The sequence below is a fragment of the Tasmannia lanceolata genome, unplaced genomic scaffold (assembly GCF_043159265.1).
Source record: "Tasmannia lanceolata isolate RefF3 unplaced genomic scaffold, GAP_Taslan_0.1 ptg000008l, whole genome shotgun sequence".
Classification (NCBI taxonomy): Eukaryota; Viridiplantae; Streptophyta; class Magnoliopsida; order Canellales; family Winteraceae; genus Tasmannia; species Tasmannia lanceolata.
Genome location: NW_027518685.1, coordinates 7,769,462 through 7,793,105, shown reverse-complemented (window position 1 = coordinate 7,793,105; position 23,644 = coordinate 7,769,462). Strand labels below are relative to the sequence as shown.

The 23,644-nt window shown below is 38.3% G+C and overlaps 1 protein-coding gene across 1 annotated transcript; it reads right to left on the bottom strand.

Moving 5' to 3' along the window:
- Window positions 1-1,080: 1,080 nt before the first annotated feature.
- On the bottom strand, window positions 1,081-3,512 carry LOC143882636 (9-cis-epoxycarotenoid dioxygenase NCED2, chloroplastic-like). The gene has a single exon (XM_077386100.1). It carries the CDS (start codon window positions 3,334-3,336, stop codon window positions 1,525-1,527), a length of 1,812 nt encoding a protein of 603 aa, XP_077242215.1. The 5' UTR covers window positions 3,337-3,512; the 3' UTR covers window positions 1,081-1,524.
- Window positions 3,513-23,644: the final 20,132 nt, after the last annotated feature.

Sequence of the window (23,644 nt, the reverse complement as noted above, 5' to 3'; positions counted from 1 at the left end):
CTCCGGCAAAATAAATTTTAAAAAAACGAAGAAAGGTCTAATCCCTGTCGTTTCCAAACAGCCGACCAAAACGACAGCCTCTTTCCGGGAAATTTATTGCTGTCTTAGACGATTATTTTCCCTTTCCTTTCATTTCACTCCTGTGCAAAAAGCATTTGAAGCAGTGCTTAAAAACCCCTTGACTTGACAAGGAACTAGCCTAAGCCGACTCTTTTTTACTTTGGCCGTGTTCCGCGTCGGTTCTAATTGTTAGATTTTTTAAAAAAAAACTTTGAAGCAGAGCACTTTTCAATTAGCTATTTAGAAAGGTGGCTGATATTTCCTTTGTCACCAACCCTTTGTTTTGGACTATTCATCGGCTTGTAAGGCTCTTTGAGAATCTGTTATAGGGATTGACAAAACAGAAGAAGAAAAATCCTCTATAAAAGAAAAAAGAGTGTTTAGTAAGAATATATATGGTGGCTAATATCAGCTGTTTGGCTCTTAGAAGACAAAGTGACATGATATATGCTCCCCCTTTTCTTCCCTGGGTCACCCCCTTCTAGTGTAAAAAGAGTTGTCATAAATACACAAAAGGGGTGGCCCCGGGTAGAGAAGGGCACGAATATCTCATTTCCCTTCAGTATTTATTATGTCATTTTCCCCTTTTCTTTTAGAAGGTCACCTCCCTTCAAGTGTAAAAAGTGTAGTCATAACCCATAACTGATAATTACACTAAAGGGGTGGCCCCGGGTAGAAAAGGGAACGAATATCTCGTTTCCCTTCCATATTTATTGTGTCTTTTCAAACACACGTGTTAAAGCACGTGTGACAACGTTCCTATATTCTGGTGGAGCGTATTTTGCGGCTTTGACTAGTTTTTTTTGGTTGACTGAAATATCAAATCAGGGAAACTTTTCCGGGGTCGTTTCATTACGTACCAACGTATGTAACAGTTTGAGAGTGTTTGTAATTTTGGACGAAGAGCCTCCGAGTGAGTGCATGACTCGGTGCCAATAGAAACTCGCCCCAGTCGAATTCAAGATTTGGGTGTGTAATATGTTACCTTTTCTCTTAAAAAGTATAGCTCTTTTAGCCGTAAAACACTCCTATCAGAAAATTTGATTAGATTTGCCTCTCTTTGAGTTTCAAAATGCTGCCTTTTCTCATGACAGAGATAGAGAGGTGATCGAAAGCGTGAAACTTTTATTATAGACAAAAACATGTAGTTAAGAAAGAAGATCTCAATCACCTCCCTTTCCCTAATCACATAAAAGATTATTCACGCAAGGAAAAGAATTACAGAAAATCAGCTGAGCTCGAAATCTACCTACACCCAAAAGCTACAAGCTGGATTCCCTCACAACTAAACCAAAAAAAAAAAAAGACACACAAAAAAAAAAAAAAACTGGTAGTAAGACCCTACAAAGTTAGACTCCGGGGACGTATCTCCAAACTATCCCTCTGGTAAGTCTCCCTTTCAATCCTAACCATAAAAAAAGGAAAAAGAAGAAGAAGAAGCTCTCTTCTCTGTCTTCCTATTTTTCATGCTTGCCTTTCCAACTCTTCTTCACTAATAAAAGTCCCATGAAATCCATAAGGAATTCTAGAAGGCAACATCAGAGAAGCCTCCATCTGTAAAGTCCTAGCATTTACTATCAGAAGCTCAGACCTAGATATCTTCTCATCATGCATGAAAGTAACGACATACCCATCATCTTCTCTCTCAGAACCCACCTCTCCGGGTACAAAATACGGCTCACCCCCGTATCGATCCTCACCATACATAAATTTCTTCAATTCCCCAGTAACAAGATCGACCTTCGCGAACCCGGAAACCTTAGGCCACGGCTCGGCAATCGCCAAGTAAGCGAACCGGGTCTTCCTCCCTAGCCGGTTTCGGTTCACCATCCCAGCCTCCAAATTCAATTGTTTTGATTCATCAAGAACGGCCCGGCGGGTAGATTTTCCGGTTCTTAGGTTGAGCCGGATCTCTGATAAGATACTCTTTAGGTTCTCTTCGCATTCATTAAATATCGAATCAGCCGGCGTCATGCAGGATCCGATCACGACGACCTCGCCGGACTCCGGTTCCTCCCAAGCATTCCATAGATGGAAGCAAAAGCAATCAGGAACCTCAACCCAACTTATTGCATTAGAGTTTGTTGAGTATTTCGGAAGAATTCCGAACCGGGTGGTTTTTTTCTTGTCATATATGACAGGAGAGCCACCTAGTATCATTTCTTGTAGCTTAAACACCACTTGCTGATCTGGAATTATTATAAATTTCTCAGTAATAGCAAAGTCATGCATCATAGTTGGATTTTCAAGGGGAATCTCAACGTCGGGAGATTTTTTCCCGTCGGCGGCGAACCGGAAGTATTTAAGGTAGGGTTTCCGTACAACATCGTAGCTTAAAGTGAAGAGCTCGCCGGATTCCGGGTCGAGCTTCGGGTGCGCGATCATGGCGGATTTAAGCTGGCCGGAGAAATTATAACGACCGGCGGTCTGAAGATCGCCGGAGGGAGTGATTCTGACGTGGTAAGGGAGGTCATCCTCCGACATGGCGAGTAGGCGGCCAGAGAAGTAGACGAGTCCTGCGTTGGCGACTCCGGCACCGTGAGAATTATCGATGAGGCCGAAGAGGCCGCGAGCGAAGAAGAGGAGGAGCCGAGCTATGCCGGAGTGGCCGTGGAGTTCTCCGATAGCTTTGGGGAAAACCGGCCGGCCTAGGGCGCGTTCTTGGACGAACCGGTTTGTTTCGGTGAACCGGCAGGAGTAGGTGGCTGAACCGTTTTTGAACCGGATGGCGTGGAGCATTCCGTCACCGTCGAAGAAGTGGTGGCCGGCGAGGGGTTCGAAGAGAGGGTTGGCTCCATTACGGACGTAGACGCCGTTGAGGGAGGTTGGGATTTTTCCGGCGACGGAGAGGTCGTGCCGGACCGGTTGTTCTTTGACCGGAGCGAAGTTGCCGGATATTTGGATGGCCGGGTCGGCTGTTTTTGGAAGGGGGTGTTGGCGCTCGAGGAGGCCGGAGATTAGACCGGTTTCGATGGCGTCTAAGGTGGCGGCCGCGGCTCGTTGGAGGAGGTTCCAGTTGGGTTGAGATGGAGCCGGATGAGTTGAACCGGGTGGAGTTTTATCTTTGGTGGGTTGTGAGGGGAGTTTGGTGGGTTTGGAGAGGGAGAAATCTTCTTTGTAGGGAGATGGTTTTGGTGGAAGATGGAGGATAGGGGAATGCAAGGAGGAATGGATTGATATAGTGTTGGGTTTTAGTTTTATAGGCTTTTTTGATGGAATAATGTTTGGTAATTTGGGTTTGAGGAATGAATCTAGTGAAGTAGTAGTAGTCGCCATGGATTTGGATTTGGATTTGGGTTCTCAAGAGAGGAATGGGATTGGGATTTTGGGTATTTGTTGTGATTGAAAGGGAGGAAGAGGATAGGTTTTAGAGGAGAGTGATAGTGAGTAGAGAAGTGGGTTTGTGAGTATATTTATTTATTTATTTTTGGGGGGGAAGCCTATAGGGTAATGTAATGGGAGGAGTTGAAGAAGAATTGTGTAAATGGGGGGCTATTTATAGATGAGGTTAGAAGTTTCAAGTTTTGGGGTGGGGGAGGTTATGGAGGTCCACCTAAATCCCTTAGAGAAGACCACGTGGTGGATTTGTGGAAAGGGCACTGGAGATTGACATGGAAATTAAAAATAAGAGGAGGGGGGAGAGGAGATGCTTAAGAGGGCGACACGACACCACCACCTTATGAAAGCAAAGGTGGTGGAAATACTAATTAATTTAAGCAACTTGGATGACATGGGTCTCTGGTCTTGTAAGACATTATGTGGGTGGAGTGGGGATCATCATTTCCCCCCCTCATATCCTTCCTACATTTCTTCCGGAGCTTTCCGTTTGATTGCCGGAATTTTTTTGGTTCTCGGGATTTTTTTGGAACAAAAAACTTCCTAGGAGATTGGTGAGGAAAAAGACTCCCTGGAAGTATCCCGGTAAAATAAAAATTCCATGTTTGGTTGACCTTGTTCGGTTGCTTGAACTGTTGAGAAGAAAAAAAAATTATTCTGCAAGCTTATTTTTTGTTCCTAGGATTATTTTGGTTCTTGGGAGTACTTTTTTTTCCTTCCTTGGGTTTCATGCGGGGTTCTTTTGGTTCCTGGGATTATTTTGGGCCCACCAACCAAACGTGGGTTTCCTGCGGAAATTCCACAAAAGTCCCAAGAATAAAAAAAATTCCAGCAACCAAACGTATATTGGTTTTTTTTCCTTGGAAAAGGACTAAAAATGAAAATTTCTTTTTCTCACCGAAGTTTGATTGCCATATACTGTTCTAGTGACTGTCCTTGTGGGCAAGGAATTTTCCAAATGATAGTTTCAGTTTCCTTCCAATGCAGGAGAAAAAGAAAAGTATATTGGTTTTTTTAATTTACTCTATTTTAACTTGGAAAATCACTTCATTTTATTTTCCTTTTACTTATAAACAAAAATGACTTCATTTTACTTTCCTTCTGCTTATAAACGACTTGCATCCAATCTCATACCTTGGCTCATCTCTCTCATATATTATTGAACTGATGTCCACAATCTCTTATTTTGGTAATGGCACTTTTTCTTTATTTTACACATCTATAATTCGGAGAATGTCATTATCCACACACTTGTTTCTCAGGATGGTCATTACCTTCCTTTTTGTGTGCGCCCAATGTGTATACGTCAACTGCACATTACAACTTGTGGAAATGAGACACAAATGGGAAAGGGGCCTATGCATATTCAATGATAACAAACATAGTACCCACATGCAATCTTGATAACTACATTTCAATTTCTTTGGTAATGGGGACAGAATACACATACTTAGAGGTCCAAACTTTCCTCTGCTGATCTTTTTAAACACTGATTATAAATTATTATTATTTTTTATCTCCCATGTGATAATATAACCAAAATTTTACCACAGGCATTTTTCTATAGGCCTTTGTTTCTAGCTACGTAGAATGGGCGTAACAAATTTTACGCCCATATTTACAATGATGAAAGCCCGAGGATCATGTTACCCTTGTTTTTTCTTTCCACGTAAAATGGAAATAAAACAAATTTTATGTACAATTTTCTACTTAAAAATGAAGGTAAAATTTGTTTTAAACCCATTTTACGCCCAAAGAAACAGAGCTTAAAAGAAAATTGTAGGTCAGCTGGCCAAGGCAAGCAATCCATCAAAAGAAAACAAAAACAAAAAGACTTGGGTTTCAGAAAAATTGGAGCCCCTAAGATAGGCCTTTCTGGCTTTCTTACACTACACAACAAGAGTTGCCAACCTTTGGCGCGCTCTTGGGTAAATCAAAACAGGTTAAGTTAGGAATCCTTGCTGCTTTCACTCAGTCTAGTGAGATTTCATGACTAGTGAAATTTAGGAAAAAAAATTATCTCCAACCAAGCAGCCCCTTAGTTATAGTCATTTCCAAATATAAGCTTTGTTATAAATGAATAAAAAAAAACTTTTTAAGTAAAAATGAGCAAGCTCTTCATACTCCCCATGAGGGAGCAATGGGTAGGCACCCTTTCACAACCAGAAATTGTCATGAACACATCTCCTTCTCTCAAGATTTTATCCCAAACAACTTATCATTTTCTTGTATTTTTTTTTTGTAGGTAGAGATTCTTTTTTGCCTCTACTTAAATAAGCCATGAGAGGAAGATGGTATTACTTAAATAAGAGGCATTTCACTTCCCAATCATCACCTAACAAACATATCCTCCTTTTCCATTTTATATTAACAATAAACATATGGTTTGAGTCTTACTAATGTCATTGATGACTCTCAATCACAGTAGGGCTGAATATTTTTCTATTTCTTTTCTCCTTTTTTGGTAAAAAATTAAGGGATGATGACAAGAACCTTTCCCCCATGTGGCCGTTGGATCTCATTCGGTTGAGCTCATCTAGCATTCATAAATTCCCCCACGTGTCCACTAGACGCTAAAGATCCACTCGTCGATCCGCTCCATTTTTTTTAATGAATTTAAATAAGTCTATTTTTTTAAAAAAAAATTTCAACATGATCCCACCAATTTCTGGCTCTTATACCATTTTAAATTCTTATTTACTGTTCTTGAGAGCTGATTGTGAAACCAAAATCAGTCATTGTCTGCACCTTTGTGATCCACCAGTAAAAATGGATAGCTTGACCCAAGAGGCCCAATAAAGAAGCAATGAATTGATGGGCCCAATAGGCAGGCTCACTAGGGAAATCCAGTAAATACCAATGAATTAATAGTCCATGCCACTTCATCCATCATTAGAGCTGAATTTTGGAAAGAATAAAAAGCCCAATGGAAATGAAGAAACTCAAGTGCATAGGCTAAGTGTTGGTTAATAAAATTACTCTCTTTTTTCTAGATATTCAATCTGCTTATTCTTCAATTGAAATATATTCAACTGATAAAGGGTTAGGTAACAATGCAAATCAATGTAGAAAAATGTTAAGAGGAAATGATATTGGCACTCCCTTGTTCTAATGAGGGCATTTTTCACTTTATTTACTCTTTTCTCATTAGGCTATTGCAGTTTTTGTAATTTTCGAAAAACCTATTATCAACATCCAATCAGTGAAGTGTTCAATAAAGTTGGGAGTTATATTATCAACACATGAATATCCTCTGACCTTTACCCTCCATAAAGAGAAGGAAATTTTTACTTTTTGACTAATCAAGCCAACTGGGCATAGAATAAACCCCTATTAAAAGCACAATAGAGATAATCATTTCTCTTATCTTGTATCCTAAGTTAGGATGTATATTGGGCTTTGTTATCTTAAAGTAAAATGTCTGGTATTTTTGTTCTTTTCTTGTTTTGGTTGGTAAGGTGGCTCAGATTCTTTCAACCTAAAATGGGCAAATATAAAACAAATTTTACAGCGACATGGGCATAAAAGTTATTTGACACCCACATTAATTAAGTGGAAAGTAACGTACCCTTATAGACCACCCAATGGTGCCATAGCTATACAGCTCACTTGATTGTACATATGGCGTGGAGCAAGCCACTACCAAGTGGCAATGTACCATAAGGACAAATGTACCGCTTAGTGACACATGGAGGTCATGCTATTTCCATACATCATTGTTAAAGCATAAAAGATTAAATACTGCCTTCTCCAACAGCTTAAGCTATTGGAGAAGTTTGTTAGTTTCACATGGTATCAGAGCAAATGCCGGGGGAGTGTTAAAGTATAAAAGATTAAATACTGCCTTCTCCAACAGCTTAAGCTACTGGAGAAGTTGGTTAGTTTCACAATCATGAAATGTAAACCAAAGAACTTGGTATGCTTCCTTTGAGTGTCTTAAACCATTTATGGTTTTAAAAATTAAGAGGTGCAAAAAAAGAGTTCTTTGTTCAATATTGGAGACCAAAATGTATGTGTGAGAAGACTTGTTCAATTATGCAAACCGTTCACTTGTTACACCCAACTATTGATAGGCATGATTTTAAATAGGGAAGTGATATATTCGCCCCCTTTTCTTCTTGGTCATCCTCATGGCTTTAGTTTATTTATGACTACCCTTTCTACGCGCGTTAGGGGTGACCCAAGAAAGAAAAGTGAGCGGATATATCATTTCCCTTTTAAATATATTCGCCCATTTTTCTTCCCAAGCCCATGTCCTTTAGGTGTGTTTTCCTGATGAGTAAGCTAGGATTGAACTGAGATACAAAGCCTCGACCATTGAGCTAAAGCCCCAACCCTTTCAAATCGTTTCCGCCTCCTTGAATTTATTTATTTATTTATGACTACTCATTTACAGTAGGGGATGGCTGAACGAGGAAAGAAAGGGGGTGAATCTATCATTTCCCTTTTAAAATGTTGTGATACAGAGGCCGATATATTAATAATTATCAGTATATGAGGCGATCCAATTTACCAATATCTTGGGAACCATTGAGAATATTCCAGATATATTGGTAGGAATATCAGAGGGGGTCTTATATGGCTAATTTATCGGGACTTTTAGACCTTGTTAGTAGGTCTAATGGCCTAATTATATTCCACTTTAAAATTCTCCAAAAATTGGAGGGTTAGGATTGTCTTAGCCAGAGATTTTAGGTATGTGTCCCATTCATTGTAGGTCCGATGATCGGACCTACAATGTGTTTTAAATTATAAAACAGAGATTGGTTTACTTTGATAATTTATGGGAGATTAGGATTTTCTTATTCTGGGGGTGTTTACGAGATCGGAAGGATCACATGTTTAATACTAGAACACAGTTTGTTTACTCCCTCACTGACATGGATTGCTAATTATAAGTTCAGGACCTGTTTGGGTTGTGAGAAGAACATTTCTGGCATAAACTTTTTCTTAGGAACTTTTTTTTCTTTCCATGATTTAGAAGAAAATGATATGATTATGACTTATTTAGAGGGATATCATCATAAGTTGAAGGTCCCTCTAAATTAAACTTCAACCATGCCGGTTCAAGTCATTTTTTCATGTGTAATCAAACAATGGAAAAATAGGAAATTTTGGAAAAAAATTCCTTTCCGAACTCTTAAAAAAAATTGTGTAATCCAAGCAGGGACTTGGTTTAAGTTCCTGTTTGGGCACACCCTATCTATGTCAGGGCCCATCAAATGAATGGCTTGCATCACCCAAACAATATGGACCCCCACTGTATTTTTGGTAGACGAGCAGATAGTGTATCTGCTGGACCGTGCAGAAACACTTTTTCATGTGTGTGTATGTTTTATATTGCATCCAGTATACTTTCATAACAATGGAAAAAAGCTACATACAGACATCAGCAATGATCTTAGCACTTCTAATAATCTAGAATTTAATGTAAAGAAACACACATTTTCCTTATATTATTAGGTTGAAGTTCCTATGAGTGCCATAATTCAAGGAATGCATGTGGCCCACATGGTAGGCCATATTTTCTTAAAGCCCTCTTATGTAAGCCAAAAAAAAAAGGCATTTCTTAGAAATAAAAAATTGAAAACAAGGCTGTGTGATCACCAGTTGGGTGAATCGAGACCGTCGATCCAACAAATACCAATCAAACCCGTTACATTTGTCACACGTGGGAGGTTATGACATGCTATATGTGATCTCAGGTGGTTGCTCTTGTTTGCTCAGATTTGCACATGGCGGCACATGCGCAACCCTCCACTACCTCTTGGAATCCCAAGGTTGATCTTTAGGATCAATTAGTGAGAGAAGTATCTTAACCTTGTGGTATTTGAAAAATATATATTATTATTTTCATTATTTTAAATATTTTCCTCCCCCTCCCTTATGTTTAAGATACTCTAAATCATTTTCTTATGAAAATTTGGTTTGGAAGGTAAGATTAGGGGAATCTGAACTTTATTGTGGTGAGCCCATTTTCTCTCACTACCCATCACACATTTAAGAATAATGTATGAGAATAGGAGTGCAAATCATGTTATCTTCTCCCTATTTAGGCCTTTTTTTATAGTGTTTCATGGATAAGGACAATGGGAGACAAGCCCATATCATAATTATAAGCATCAATAATAAGAGAGGGATTCCCCATGACCAAAATACACCAGAAAAAACTACCAACTGCCATGACCCACCAAACCCTAGAAACTCAATTATCCTTTGCAACTTTAGAGATTTAAATAACTAAATTTTTTTTTGTATTTCTCCTCGGCAACATTAGAGATTTATGTTAAGTTCTTTAAACCTTCTCAGTAGTAGGACTTCTGGGCTTTTCTTAATAGTGGAGAATGAAAAAAGAAGAAGAAGAATGGTATTCACTAAACCCAGAGCAGAGGTGCTCCGTTCCGCCTGTTTTGTCTGCTTTGGAAAGTGAAAAAAAGGTCAATACTTTCTAGACAAACAAATGTAAAATCACCAATTATTCTGAAAGCTTAAGCGGTTAGAGTTGGTGTTATTTAATCATTTATACTTCAACACTCCCCCTCACGTGTGGCCTCCCTTTTTTGAGTTGGTCATGCATGTGGATTTTTAATATTAAAGAGTTGTTGGGTTTTGAACCCAAGACTTGCAGTAGCTCTAATATCATGTGAAATCACCGATTACTCCAAAAGCTTAAGCTGTTAGAGTTGGTGTTATTTAATCATTTATTCTTCAACAAATGAGTATCCCACGACGTACAAGGCCCATGAATTGATATGGGGGCGGGACTTTTTTTCCTTTTTTTTTTTTGCCTACAGGGTAAAAATGACCCTTTGTTCTCAAAATCCATTTGCATGACCCAAAAGGGGCCCACTCAATATAGACCTCAATAATAACTGGAAATGAAGGCAAAAGAGGGTGTGGGTAGGATTCTAATATCAATGGGGCTCTCTATATAAAACTGTGGGCCAGTGAGTTCTTTTGTTTCATAGAAGCTGAATCAAATGCATTGACAAATGGAAGAAGAAACACTTGAAATTGTGGTTTTGGTAGAATTTAGGCCCAAATCAATTCACTAATACTTTTTATAATGGTGGCCTTTTAATCAATGCACGCATTCTAAGCTAGAGTTTTGCACGCTATTCTCAAACAAAGATGCTGTCTTCCTAATCCCCAATTAGAATTTTACAAATCCTTCTTTTAGGCCATGAAAGGGATATCTTTACTTTTGACCAAAGCAAATTATATGGAAGGGAGAGGCACATATTAAAAGCCATTACCTAACTTTCTCAAAGGAATTTGATATTTGCATCCTATCCAGCCTGCTTGTAATATTCACACCCATCGCTGTCAGACTTCTCTAATTGACAAACCAATGAGAGAAGTCTAAGGGTTTCTTTGGATACCTGAATGATTATATACATATAATCTCATATGCACATAATTTTCCACAATTGGTTAAATTGCTTTGTAAATGATACACTTCGATGAGGCTTAAATGTCCCATTTGCAAAATAAACTTTGGTCATGTTTGGCAACCATTAATTTTTTTTTAATGCAATATTAGCTTACTAAGTGTTGAGAGAGGGGTAGGGAGAGTGGAAGAGGGGAAGAATTGAGAGTGCATAAGTGAAGGAGATGATGCTGAGTAGATTAAAAAAAATAAGGAAAACAAAAGTTCTATTTTGAATAGAGTTTTTCTCTTCCCTGTTTTGAGACACTTCTCGCCCAGTGTTCTTATATCACTGGTTAGTTACAAAGTTTGAATTCTAGAATAATTCAGCTAGGCTAATATTCAAAAAATAGTGGAAATTTTATGAAACGCATGCATTTTCTTATGTGTGTGTATGTGTATATATGTATGTGTGTATATATGTGTATGAATGGTGTGAGTGTGTTTGTGTGTGTGTGTGTGTAAGCTAGCGGTACGTGGTTGCACTGCTATGTTTTGATATGAGGGGAACTCACCTTCTCTTAATTGGTTGTTGAGAATTTGGGGGATGTAATAGCCTTTGACAAGTGGTTAAATAATAAAAGACAATGTGAATTCGCCCCATTATCAAAATATGATCATGCGAACATCAGTACACAAAAAATATGATTAGTCCACATGTTTCACCCCTCTTTACCTTTGGGCTTGAGCCAATATATCAGTTGGAAGGTGCTTTGTGTTGCAACCACAAGGTAATGATTTCAAGTCAGCTAATCTATCAAAACTTAATAGGCATAGAAGGATGGCTAAGAGCATGTGTTTGGTAGCTTAGGGTTTGGATGTGAGTTCAATTTTCAGTACATGTATTTTTATTTTTTTATAATTTTGAATTTCTCAAGAGATTTATAAATAGCTTATAGGAAATTGATGAATAATTATTAAAATTCTCATTTCATTTTCAACAACCTCTTAATTTTGCGTAAAATTTTGTAACTATGTGTAGTAGCATGTTCTGTGACTAAATCAATTTCAGTACAACGGTGCAGTGCCTGGAATTCCAATGGTTGCAATGAAGGAAAGAGAACATGCCAAAATCCATCTACATTACTTTTATATGTACCAAAGCTGGGGTGGCTAGATTTTTCATTTCTTTTTATTTTTTATTATTATTTTTACTTATTTTATTTTATTTAGGAGAAGGGGGGAGAGTAGTGAGGTGGGTTTTGGCATGACTCGTGCCCAAAATCAAATAAAAGATAAATTAAGAATCACAGAGATATATCTATTGATGAAGTGAGTTTTATTATCTATTTAAAGATAGTTAAGCACATGGTTTTAAATTTCGACCGAGACCGACACCGAAATTGACCAAAACCGAAACGGTCATTTATTTCGGCCGAAATTTCGGAATTTATGTCGAAATTTCTGTTTTTCCGAAATTTGACCAAAAAAACTGTTTTTTTTTATATATTAATTTAATATTTTACCGAAATTTCCACCGAAATTTAATATTAAATAAAATAATCATTTCGGGTTATGTACCAGATTTCGATCGAAATTTCGGTCAAAATTTCCGAAATTCTTTGGTCCGAAACCGGTACCGAAACCAAAATTTTAAACCTTGGTTAAGTAGAGGTAAAATCATTGAAACCTGATAACCTTTGTGTGATCGTTCGAAATAACCAGTTTTAATACCAAAGGAAATTCATCTTTTGTGCGTAGTTTCTTTTATATACAATCATCCTAAGCTGCCATAGAATTTTAGCAAAGATAAATTTCTCTATAGATATTAAATACCTTATCAGCATCTATCTATCTATACTATATGTAATGAAAAAACTTTCTTGGCCCTGTCGCCATGTAAAACCCCATAAATATAAAGTTTCTTTTGTGTTTTTAACCCTATAAGTTAAAATTTCTTTATAGCTATTAAATATGTATCTTATTCATAGTGATAGCTAACTACACTATTTTTTAGCTAACTACACTATTCCTAGTGATAGCTATTAAATACTAAATACTTTAAATAAACATCTTGCTTATTTTTTAGTATGAATAATTTTAAGGGCAGTGATAAATCGACTCCCCATGTGTCTATCTCTCCTCTTTCTCTCTCTAACCCAGAGGAGAGAGAAAGACACATGGGGAGTCGATTTATCACTCCCCTAATTTTAATTATAAAGTACAAAACCAGGTGAGTAGCGGCACTATTAAAATATGGTAGTGTGGATATTAGCTCTAGACAGTTGATATCTGCACTTTCATATTTTGATAATGGCACTACTCACTTGTTTTATACTTTCTGATTGGATGTTGATAGCATCTTGGGTATTTAAGAGGAGATTTCAGATGTTGTGTGCTCCCGAAGTCCACCATTTTTTAAAAAAAATGTGGCCCACTTCATAGGTTGATCCAAACCATTCATTTGATGGGCCACAACGCAAACAGGCCGTTCCCAATAAATCATCTCCCTAGGATGATCATAGCCCACCGATCTGTAGACGGACTGCACATTATAGAAACATTTGTAGATCAAATGAACGCTTTGGATCATCCTATGAAATGGGCCCACTGTACTCCCCGAAGTATACCGGGCTTCATATGCACACAGCATATAAAATCTCTTTTAAAAGCCATTAAAAGCTCAATAAAAAGTATAAGACATTGTGGGTAGGGCTATCACATCAATCCCATTTTGGACCGTTATTTTCAGCCCAGTGGACCTCGATCTACTCCTCCTGGCGGGTGACTAGGTGGGCCCGGAGACAAGCCCAACTTGTCATGTCAGTTTATAAATTCGCCCAATTGATTTAATTAATTAACACAACCATAGATATTTCCATTATTTTGCCTTTTCCCTTTCATATCGGATTGACATTTATATGTCTACGCTTGTCTTTTTCCCAATTGACGACAACAAATTCCTTTCAATTTCTTTCCTTCTGAAGGTAACATTTGCTTTATGACACTAATCACACTTTCTAATTTCCTTTTTTTGCCTAACCCATAAGAAAAGATCTTTTCTTAAAGGGAAATGCTATCAGCACTACTGTATTTTGATGAGGGCACTCCTCACTTTATTAAAAGTATGGTCTGGCCCCCACCATAGGATGATCCAAACCGTCCATTAGATGGGCCACAGCTTAAATAGGTTGTGCCCCAAAAATTATTTCCATAGGTTGATCCTTACCCCAAAAATTATTTCCATAGGATCAAACCTCTAACATTCAGATCATAGGGTTAGGATCAACCTATGAAAATGATATTTGAGTAGGGGTGTAAACGAGCCGAGCTTGGCTCGGCTCGTTAAGCTCAAAAGCTCGGCTCGAGCTCGAACCAGGCTCGGGCTCGGCTCGGTCAGGCTCGCGAGCCTTACCGAGCTCGGGTTATATTAAGTTCACACCCCTCATCTTCCCTGGGCAGCCCTATCTAGTGTAATTTGACTACTTTTTTTACACTATGGGGGGTGGTCCAAGTAACAAATGGGGTTCCAAAAATAAAGTGACATATTTTGTCTCCCCCTTTCACTCTCTGGACAAACGTTTTAGTGTATATATTAATATATAATATATATTTAAATATATTAAATTCTTAACGAGCCGAGCCGAGCCGAGCCTGGCCTAAATCGGGCTGAGCTTTTTTCGAGCCGGAGCCAAAATTAACACCCTTATATTTGACATATTTTGCCTCCCCCTTTCACTCCCTGGACAACCCTTTTAGTGTATATATTAATATATAATATATATTTAAATATATTAAATTCTTAACGAGCCGAGCCGAGTCGAGCCTGGCCTAATTCGAGCTGAACTTTTTTCGAGCCGAGCTCGAGCGAGCTTCCGAGCCGGAGCCAAAATTAACACCCTTATATTTGAGGCATAACCTATTTAGGCTATGGTTTGGATCATCTTATGGTGCGGGCCATACCGTACTTTTAATAAAGTGAGGAGTGCCCCTCATCAAAATACAGTAGTGCTGATAACATTTCGCTTTCTTAAATAGGACTCTTGACAATTTATAAACTTTAAAGTTTGACTATCAATTTTTTCCTTTATTTAATAAATCATGTGAATAATTATTGAGCTCTATGAGTATCGATAGAAGTGAATATTGCAGTTTTACACCTCCCTTGTCTTGATGGATTCACCCATTGTTGTTGAAATGGTTGTGAGAGAGCTTCAAAGCGCGTTACTTGTGGTCGCTATCCTTATGACAATATTCGCCCAACCTGTTGATTTATCTGCGAACTTGCCTCCATGAGGACCAAGATACAATGGAATCACTTAGACGTGGATCACCACATGCAATTTTCATATATTCTGTCGAATGTGGGTTTTGGGTCTATTTAGACTTCAGAGATCATTTGGTATCTTTTCTGTTTCAAAAACACCACTTTCTGGAATCTAATCATTATGGATTGCCTATACAAAATCTACGACGGGAGGTAGGAATGGTTTGGAGGAATTCTTGAGACAGATGGCCCTTGCCATAATTGATTAGATTGGATATTGAAGACTCCACTCCTTTTTTATCCATATCTATATGATGGACAAAATGGAGAAAATGAATAAGAAATTCCGTGGCAGATCACCATTCTACAGTTCAAAATAGCTCCTGTAGTGACTGTTGGCTTGTGTAAAACCCCTAATCTAGGAGTAGTATTGTGTAATGACCCTCTAACCATAGAGATGTTGCCACGGGTCCACTCTAAGAGTGCTAGGCTGACTACGTCCGAGGTGAAACCAAAAAGAATGCCACCGTCCAAAGTGACCAACACGCAACGAGGTTATAATGTTATGTCAAGCAAGGATTGTTTGAAGCAATACACCCTAGGTATCTAGTTTGGAATACCTAGTTTGATGCCTCCAGCCCCTATATATAGAGATACACTAGGGTTATTGAATGGTTAGTGGACTCTAGCCCATGTAGGCCCACTACACTGGTACATTATCTTATAGGGCTTATATTAGAACATGATTAGGGTTACAATATATACCCAACATATAAAGCGACACTTTTGGCCTCTCTCTCTCTTTTTAAAATGGGTGATGATAAATTTGCACCCCTTGTAGAATGATTCACACCACTCTCAAGTGAATTGACTTCAAAAGGCGTTAGTCTGGCATTTTTGGACTCATTTTTATGTTAATTCACGTGAAGGGGTGTGAATCATCCAACGGGGGGGAGCACGAATTCATCATCTCCGTTTTAAAATACCTACCACCCAATTGGAAGCTTTTTTAGATTTTTGCCTTTCAAAGAAAAGGAAGAAAAAAGATCTCCACCTCTTCCACTTGTACAAGTCTCCTCTCCTCACAGTCACTTCCTCATGCACTTAAAAAACCACGAGAGAGAGAGAGAGAGATGAACATTCACGAGTGAAAATATAATACGGCCACGTTTGGATACCCACAAGATTTAGATTTGGATTTCGTGAAAATCTAATAAGGCCACGTTTGGATACCCACAACATTTAGATTTGGATTTCTCACAGTTGCAGTTGAGACTTGGAACTGGATCAGATCATTAGATGTCCAAATCAGCTACAACAATGAAAAAATCTGACTTTCAAATTTGTTCTGCAAGACATTATTTGGAAATCATTATTTGTAGCAGTTACCTTCACGCTCGCTGCTCCTCAACCTTGCTGCTGCAGCAGCCAGAAGTCCCTCCATCCCTCCCTCGTACAGCATGAGCATGAATATGATTGATGTATTTTGTATCTAAAACACAAATCTAAATCCAAATATAAAAATATGAGGTATCCAAACGTGGCTTAAGTGAAATGTTAACTCCTGTCTAGAGAGGGAAATGGCATGGAGCAGCAATGGCAAAGCTAGCCATGTCACACAAATGAATTGGGCCTGTTGCAATTTTTTTGGGCATGGAAGTTATAAGTACTAGCTCTAATCTCCATCCCATACAAACGAACTATGTAATGACGGAACTCTTACGCAAACAAGTCTCTACTCCAACCACTTCTGAGTCCCAGCTCTCCAGCCTTGATGATGGTGGTTCATTGACTGACTTACGTTTCTTGCGTCCTTAAGAAGGGTTTTTTAGCCCTCATACAAACCTACATTGAGGCTTCCAGGGGGTGTGAAATGCATTCTCTGATGGCACTCGATCTAATAGGAACGCAAACACGGATCTGAGCAATCCAACTTTGAGAAAACTCTTTTTTATATGATATCTTTCATTTGAAAAAGGGTTGGCTGAACTTAAAAATTCACTCATTGAATGAGTAAACGAATTGAATTGGATTCGGTAGCATTCAGACCAAATGACTCTATAAAAATACTAGAGATATGGTAATATAGAGAAGACAAAATTGTTTGAAGCACAGGCAGAACCGGAAGCGCCCCTTGTTTCAAAGAGAGGAGGACGGGAGTCATATGGTTTTCAAACTTAAATGGGAAAGATCCCTTGTTGGAGGCAATGGAAACTCGACAGTCATATGGTTTTCAAACGTAAATGGGAAAGATCCCTTCTTCACACCGGTCCCCTCCCTCAAACGACTCTTCACTTGTTTATATCGGAACGGTTAACATATCCTTTCCCATAACTGTAGCTAACTGACTACATCGATCTGGGCCGTTGATCTTGCTAAGGCCACAACTACGGTTAGATCCCTTTCCTAACATGCTCTACAAATTTAAGGCACAATTAATCACGACCTTACATTTTTCACCTCTTGTGATCTCACCAAATTTGTATACGTAAATCCATGCTACTTCATTCATGAAAGAGCTGCTCAAGGTGCCTTGTATGTTTAGTTTCTCCCAAGTGTCGATCAAGTAAGTTGTCCATGGCCTCAACAAAGGACTTCCAGTTACATGGTTTATCTTTTTCGTATCAAACTACAGTGGATTGTTAGAGTAATTAGGTCAAGCAAGATGTTGCTTGAAGCATTACACCCAAGGTATCTAATTTGGAATACCAAGTTTGTTGCCTCCAGCCCCTATATATATTAGATACACTAGGGTTTTAATAGGTTAGTGGGCTCTAGCCCAAATAGGCCCACTACACCGGTCCATTATCTTATTGGGCTTATATTAGAACATACATGGGTTATATTATATACCCAACAATCTCCTCATATGTTCTACATATAGCACAATCCAATAGATAGATAGTGTAATGTTCAAAACAAAATATTGAATCATCCACATCACCATATAGTCTATATCATAAAAGATTTGTAATCCAACTGAAAACACGAATCCTTTCCATGAAAAAACCAAGAGTTTTAGATATATAACAAGCTAAACTCAACCAAAAGGTAGTTCCACAAAAAAGTGAACTCTATACATACTGAAATAAAAGCATAGTCTTTATGACTTTAGAAGATTTAAGTAAGTCATCTTCATCAAAGTCCAAATTAAGACAAGCTCCTCCTTTTTCGCCAATCCCTATGAATTACCAAATATGAATTTCATGAAAATGAATCCAATCATTTGTGTAAAACACTAAAGTATCTAGTTCTACCTGAAGAAGAACTTAGTACAATTCCATAATTCACGAAAGTATCTAGTTCTACTCGAAGAAGAACTTAGTACAATTCAAAATGGCTGAAAAAGTATCAGTATCACTCTCACCATAAGCATCATTGTCAAGTTTCAATAAAGAACAAGACCTAAACAGCTTTTTTTGCAAATAACCATTCCTAATTGTCAAGTTTCATTAAAGAACAAGACCAAATAGTTTATTTTGCAAAGAATCATTTCATGTTTCTTTTTGGAATGTTACAGTCATCTTATCCATATTTGAGTTAAGCTGTATCATCAAGTTTGGAATGTACAACCTTTCCCAAAAATGACATGTCATCAAATGTGGAATGACACACAACAACTGTAAACATCATCGAAACATATCAAGTGTCTATCTTGGCCAAAATGGAGATTCGAAGATTCAAAATAACATGGATGTAGGTTAAGTCCTATCTATACAGACTTTAACCCCATCTCCCCCACAATTTTGAATATTCGATCTTTGGTCAATCCCTTTTTGTGAGAGTTTCGACCTATTATCCTTCGATTTCGTATCAATCAAAGTGATAATCCCGTGTTCTTGAGATAATTCAGCGTGTCATTTTTCAGCTTAAGATATCTCCTCTTACCATTAAAGAGTGAGTTCTTCACAACCATAGTTGTTGCTTGATTATCATAGAACACACTGAAAGAACTAATCCTCAACCGGGTCAGTGGAATATCCATAATTAGATTCTTTATCTCTTTTACTTCATTTGCAACTGAAGTTAGAGCATAAAGTTCAAATTTGACTTCCACACAACAGCAGTAGATTTGCTCTCCCATAATTCTGATCCCATGATTCATCAGAATATCCTTATAGGATAGGATGGCCACCATAACAAAGAGCATAATCTTGAGTACCCTTAAGGTATCTCATCAGCCTCGTAAGGGCATCCCAGTGCTCATGGCCAGGATTACTAGTGAAACTATTCAGCATGCCAACTATAAAGGCTATGTCTGGCCTAGTGCAACACAAAACATACATGAGAGAATAATCTAACTGACTCACACTGTCTCTTCCTTAGAGATCAGCTTCTTGGTATAATCAAAATGGTGTCTCAATCGGTTGGCACTCACTGCATCCTCAAAAGAAAAGTAGTTTTTCATATAATGGGCTTGGCTAACGGAAATCCCTTGCCTGTCAAAACTTACTTTCATACCAAGAATGATGTCAACAACACCCAAGTATTTCATGTCGAAGTCTTTACCCATGGTTAGTTTCACATTACTCACCACAGAGAGAGATTGGAAACAATAATAAACATCTATATACAAGCAAATAATCATGACCTTATTCGACACAAAACGATAGTAAAGGCATTTATCCGAGTAATTGATTAGAAAACCCAAGCTCTTTACTACCTTCTCAAATTTTTTTTTATGCCACAATTTAAGTGCTTGTTTAAGGCCATACAAAGATTTGTGTAACTTACAAACTTTGTTCTCGAAACCTTCTATGACAAACCCTTCAGGTTGGTTCATGTAGATTTCCTCGGACAGTTCTCCATTGAGAAAAGCTGTCTTTACATCCATTTGATGCACAATAAAATGCTCAATAGATGTCAAAGCAAGAAGAATTCTTATCGTGGCCAAATTACAGACCGGTGAGAAGACATCAAAGTAGTCTATCTCACTCACTTGAGTATAGCCCTTAGCTACTAAACGTGCTTTATACCAAGCTATGGATCCATCAGGATTAAGTTTCTTCTTCAATATCCACCTACAGCCCACAGTCTTAGCCCCTTTTGGCAAATCGACTAGCTGTCAAGTTAGATTGTGCAACAGAGAGCTCATTTCATCATCAATGGCTTCTGCCCACAACAAAGAGTCTAGATCTCATCGCTTCCTTATAGGATGATGGATCATGCTCTAAATGGTAGGTCACAAAGTCCTCACCAAAAATTTTTGATACTCTATCTCTTATAGATACTCTTACAGGAACTGATTCAGAAATCAAATTGAGACAAGTGTCAGAAGTAACTGGTTCAGACTCAACCGGCAATTCTGTAACCATCTATGTATCGCCTGGTATGGTTAAACCCTGATCTCTGAGAAATTTATTCTCGAAGAAAAATTGCATCTCGAGATTCTATAACCATATTGGTTGATAGATCCAAAAACCGATCACCAGCACTATCTTCTACACCTCCTAGATAAACACAAGTGTTTGTTCTAGTTCCCACTTTAGGTCTCCTAGGATCTGGTATCCTTACATAAGCAATACAGCCCCAAGTCTTAAGAGTGTCATATCTACAAGGAAGCTTATGCCATAACTCATATGGAGTAGAGGTCAATTTAGAGTGAGGTACTCTATTTAGGATGTGATTTGCAGTTAAAGCTGCTTCTCCCCAAATGCAATTAGGCATGCCAGCTGACATTAACATGGAGTTTAACACTTAAGTTAACGTTCTGTTCTTACACTCAGATATGCCATTTGATTGAGGCGAGAGAGGAACAGTAGTTTCAAGGATTACGCCCTGAGAGGCACAAAATTCCTTGAACCCTGTCAATGTGTATCTTCTCCTTCTCTATCACTCCTAACTCTCACACTTGTCAAATGTAATGGACATATATAATGGTATCTTATGAGTATTAGTAAGTTAGACCATTTTCTGATAGTGCACAAGTTCCAATCGGTTGTGTAACAACTTAGGAGCAATTAGCGATAAACTATCCTAACTAACAGTCTCATTATCTAAACTCAAATCAAACATATCATCTATCAAATATGCACAATCAAAATAGTATGACTTAACAATCAAAAGTTACTCTACCACACAGAAATGAAGTACATATGCCAGCATAGTCTAAAAGACTAATAGAAATTAAATTCTTTTGAAGAGCAAGAACTACTTAAACATTTTTTTTTAAATTAGTATTTGTCTTAAAGAAAGGACCGAGTTCACAGTACCAGCGTGAGTCACCTCTACCTCTGCTCCACTGGCCACTGTAACGGTCTCTTTCGCTGCAACAACATCAACTAGTAGTTTCTTGGAGTTGCAAACATGACACGAGGCTCCTGTATCTAACCACCAATCTGAAGAAGTACTGGCCTTACCGTTGCCCAATATAGCAACAAAACTCTTAGGCTCAGCCTTACCCACCATAATATGAGCTTCCTTCTGTGGTGTGTTAGATTTAGGCTTCTTAGGTAGCCTACAATCTGTTGCAAAGTGACCCCATTTCCCACAGTTGTGGCACTTGCCCTTCTCTCGCTGAAAGATAGGCTTTTTGGCCTCCAACTTGGGATTATCACTTTTAGGTAACTTGGATTTCTTAGGAATTTTTTTTGGGATTTGTTACCGCGATAGCAGTAGATTGTTGTGGTCTAACCATTTTCAAGTTATGCCTGGCTCAATTCTCATCTTCGATTCAAATGAATCGTTTGAGATCATCCAGTCCCACTTGCACATTTTTCCTATACATTTCATTTTTAAAAGAATGCCATTGAGATTCATCAACTTCTTCATTCGAGTCAGCAAAGGTACTCAAAACGGTGTAAAAATAATTCATATATTTTAGACCGAATTGAGTCTTTCGAGTCCATGAATTAAACTCAGACCCATCAAATAATTGAAGTTTGACCATCTAAAACGGAACAGAATTCTTTTCCAAAGAAATTTTTAGATGAAATAGAAGTTGGAAAGAGTGCACCTGAATGGAGAGAATTCGACCAAAGAGAATTTGTCCACGAAATTATGTTCCCAACAGCAGCTTTAACGCACCAAAGGAAGTCGGCCCCAAGACAAATTCGGCCCCAAAAACTTGCACCGAAGTTAGACCCAACCCAAAAAAGGTGTTCTTCTACCTCTGTTTGTGAATAGCAAAGATTCTTGATCCAACAAAACAAGAGTTCTTGGCCAAACGAACAATAGAGTAGGAGGTGGGATTACCAGAGCCGAAACTAAGAGACGATTGCTCAACACCAACCGGCGGCAAGTTGAGGCCGGCGGCAACTCCAACGGAAAACGGCAAAAAATCCGTCTGCCGTGAGACAAGAGAAGAAGAGGGTCTATTGCCGAGTTGTCGATTCCAATAACAATTCCAAACAGTGGCTGAATCGTATATGGGGGCTTGGGCAAAAAAGAAAGGAAAGAGATGGTTTCACTGGTGTATGCAACACGAGTTGCAAGTTCATGAGAAAGCCAAAGATTCTCAACGTTGGCTGGATTGGAATCTTGTACCAAATCGGCAACGGTCTTGGGCCAAATTCCACCGACCAAGAGAGAGAGAGAGAGTAACCCCCAAACGTCTCAAAAAACTAAAAAAACGAAGGTAATTGCCATCCCTGTTTGTTGCTTGAGAGATGGATTTTCTTCAAAAAACTCCAAAAAAAAATGAGGTGATCTCTGTTTGTTGCTTCGTCGGAAAAGCAACAAACCCACGTTTGAGTGAATCGAGTGATGCAATCTCAACCGTTCGTATATATATATATATATATATATATATATATATATATATATATATATATATATATATATATATATATATATATATATATATAGAGAGAGAGAGAGAGAGGGGGGGCATACGACGCTATTTCCCTTCGCCACTACGTTTCTACTCGACGAGGGTTGCACCAAGGTAGAAGAGAAACAGAACCACGCCCAAATCTGTTTTCTGTGGGAATAAACCCAACCCCAAATCTATTCAAGCAAGCAGAAAACCCACGACCAAAATTAGGGTTTTAAACCTAATGCTTCAAGATTGTTAGAGTAATTAGGTCAAGCAAGAGGTTGCTTGAAGCATTACACCCAAGGTATCTAATTTGGAATACCAAGTTTGTTGCCTCCAGCCCCTATATATATTAGATACACTAGGGTTTTAATAGGTTAGTGGGCTCTAGCCCAAATAGGCCCACTACACCGGTCCATTATCTTATTGGGCTTATATTAGAACATACATGGGTTATATTATATACCCAACAGTTCCCACATTTGAGTTTGAGTAATCCCACCTCGCTTTCTATTGTTAGAGACTGGATTGACTAAAACTCTTTCTATGTATATCTTTTTCATTGGTTAGTTTCCAAACTCACTCTTGTAAGCAGAATTCCCCTATTTCTATTCTCTTACAATTTTGTTGATTTTATTGGTGCAATTGTGGGTATGATGATATCCATGTTAATAGACAACTGACAAGTATCTATATATGAAAAATAAAAACAAAAGTTAGTGCCCCCTTGGATAGCTCCAAAATTAGGCCTAATTTACAAGGGATTTGGTTGGCAATTTTGTAGGAAGTCATTTTGGCGGCCAACTGTTGTATGAGAGAACAGCCACATCAGATGAATTAAATGAATAAGGCACAA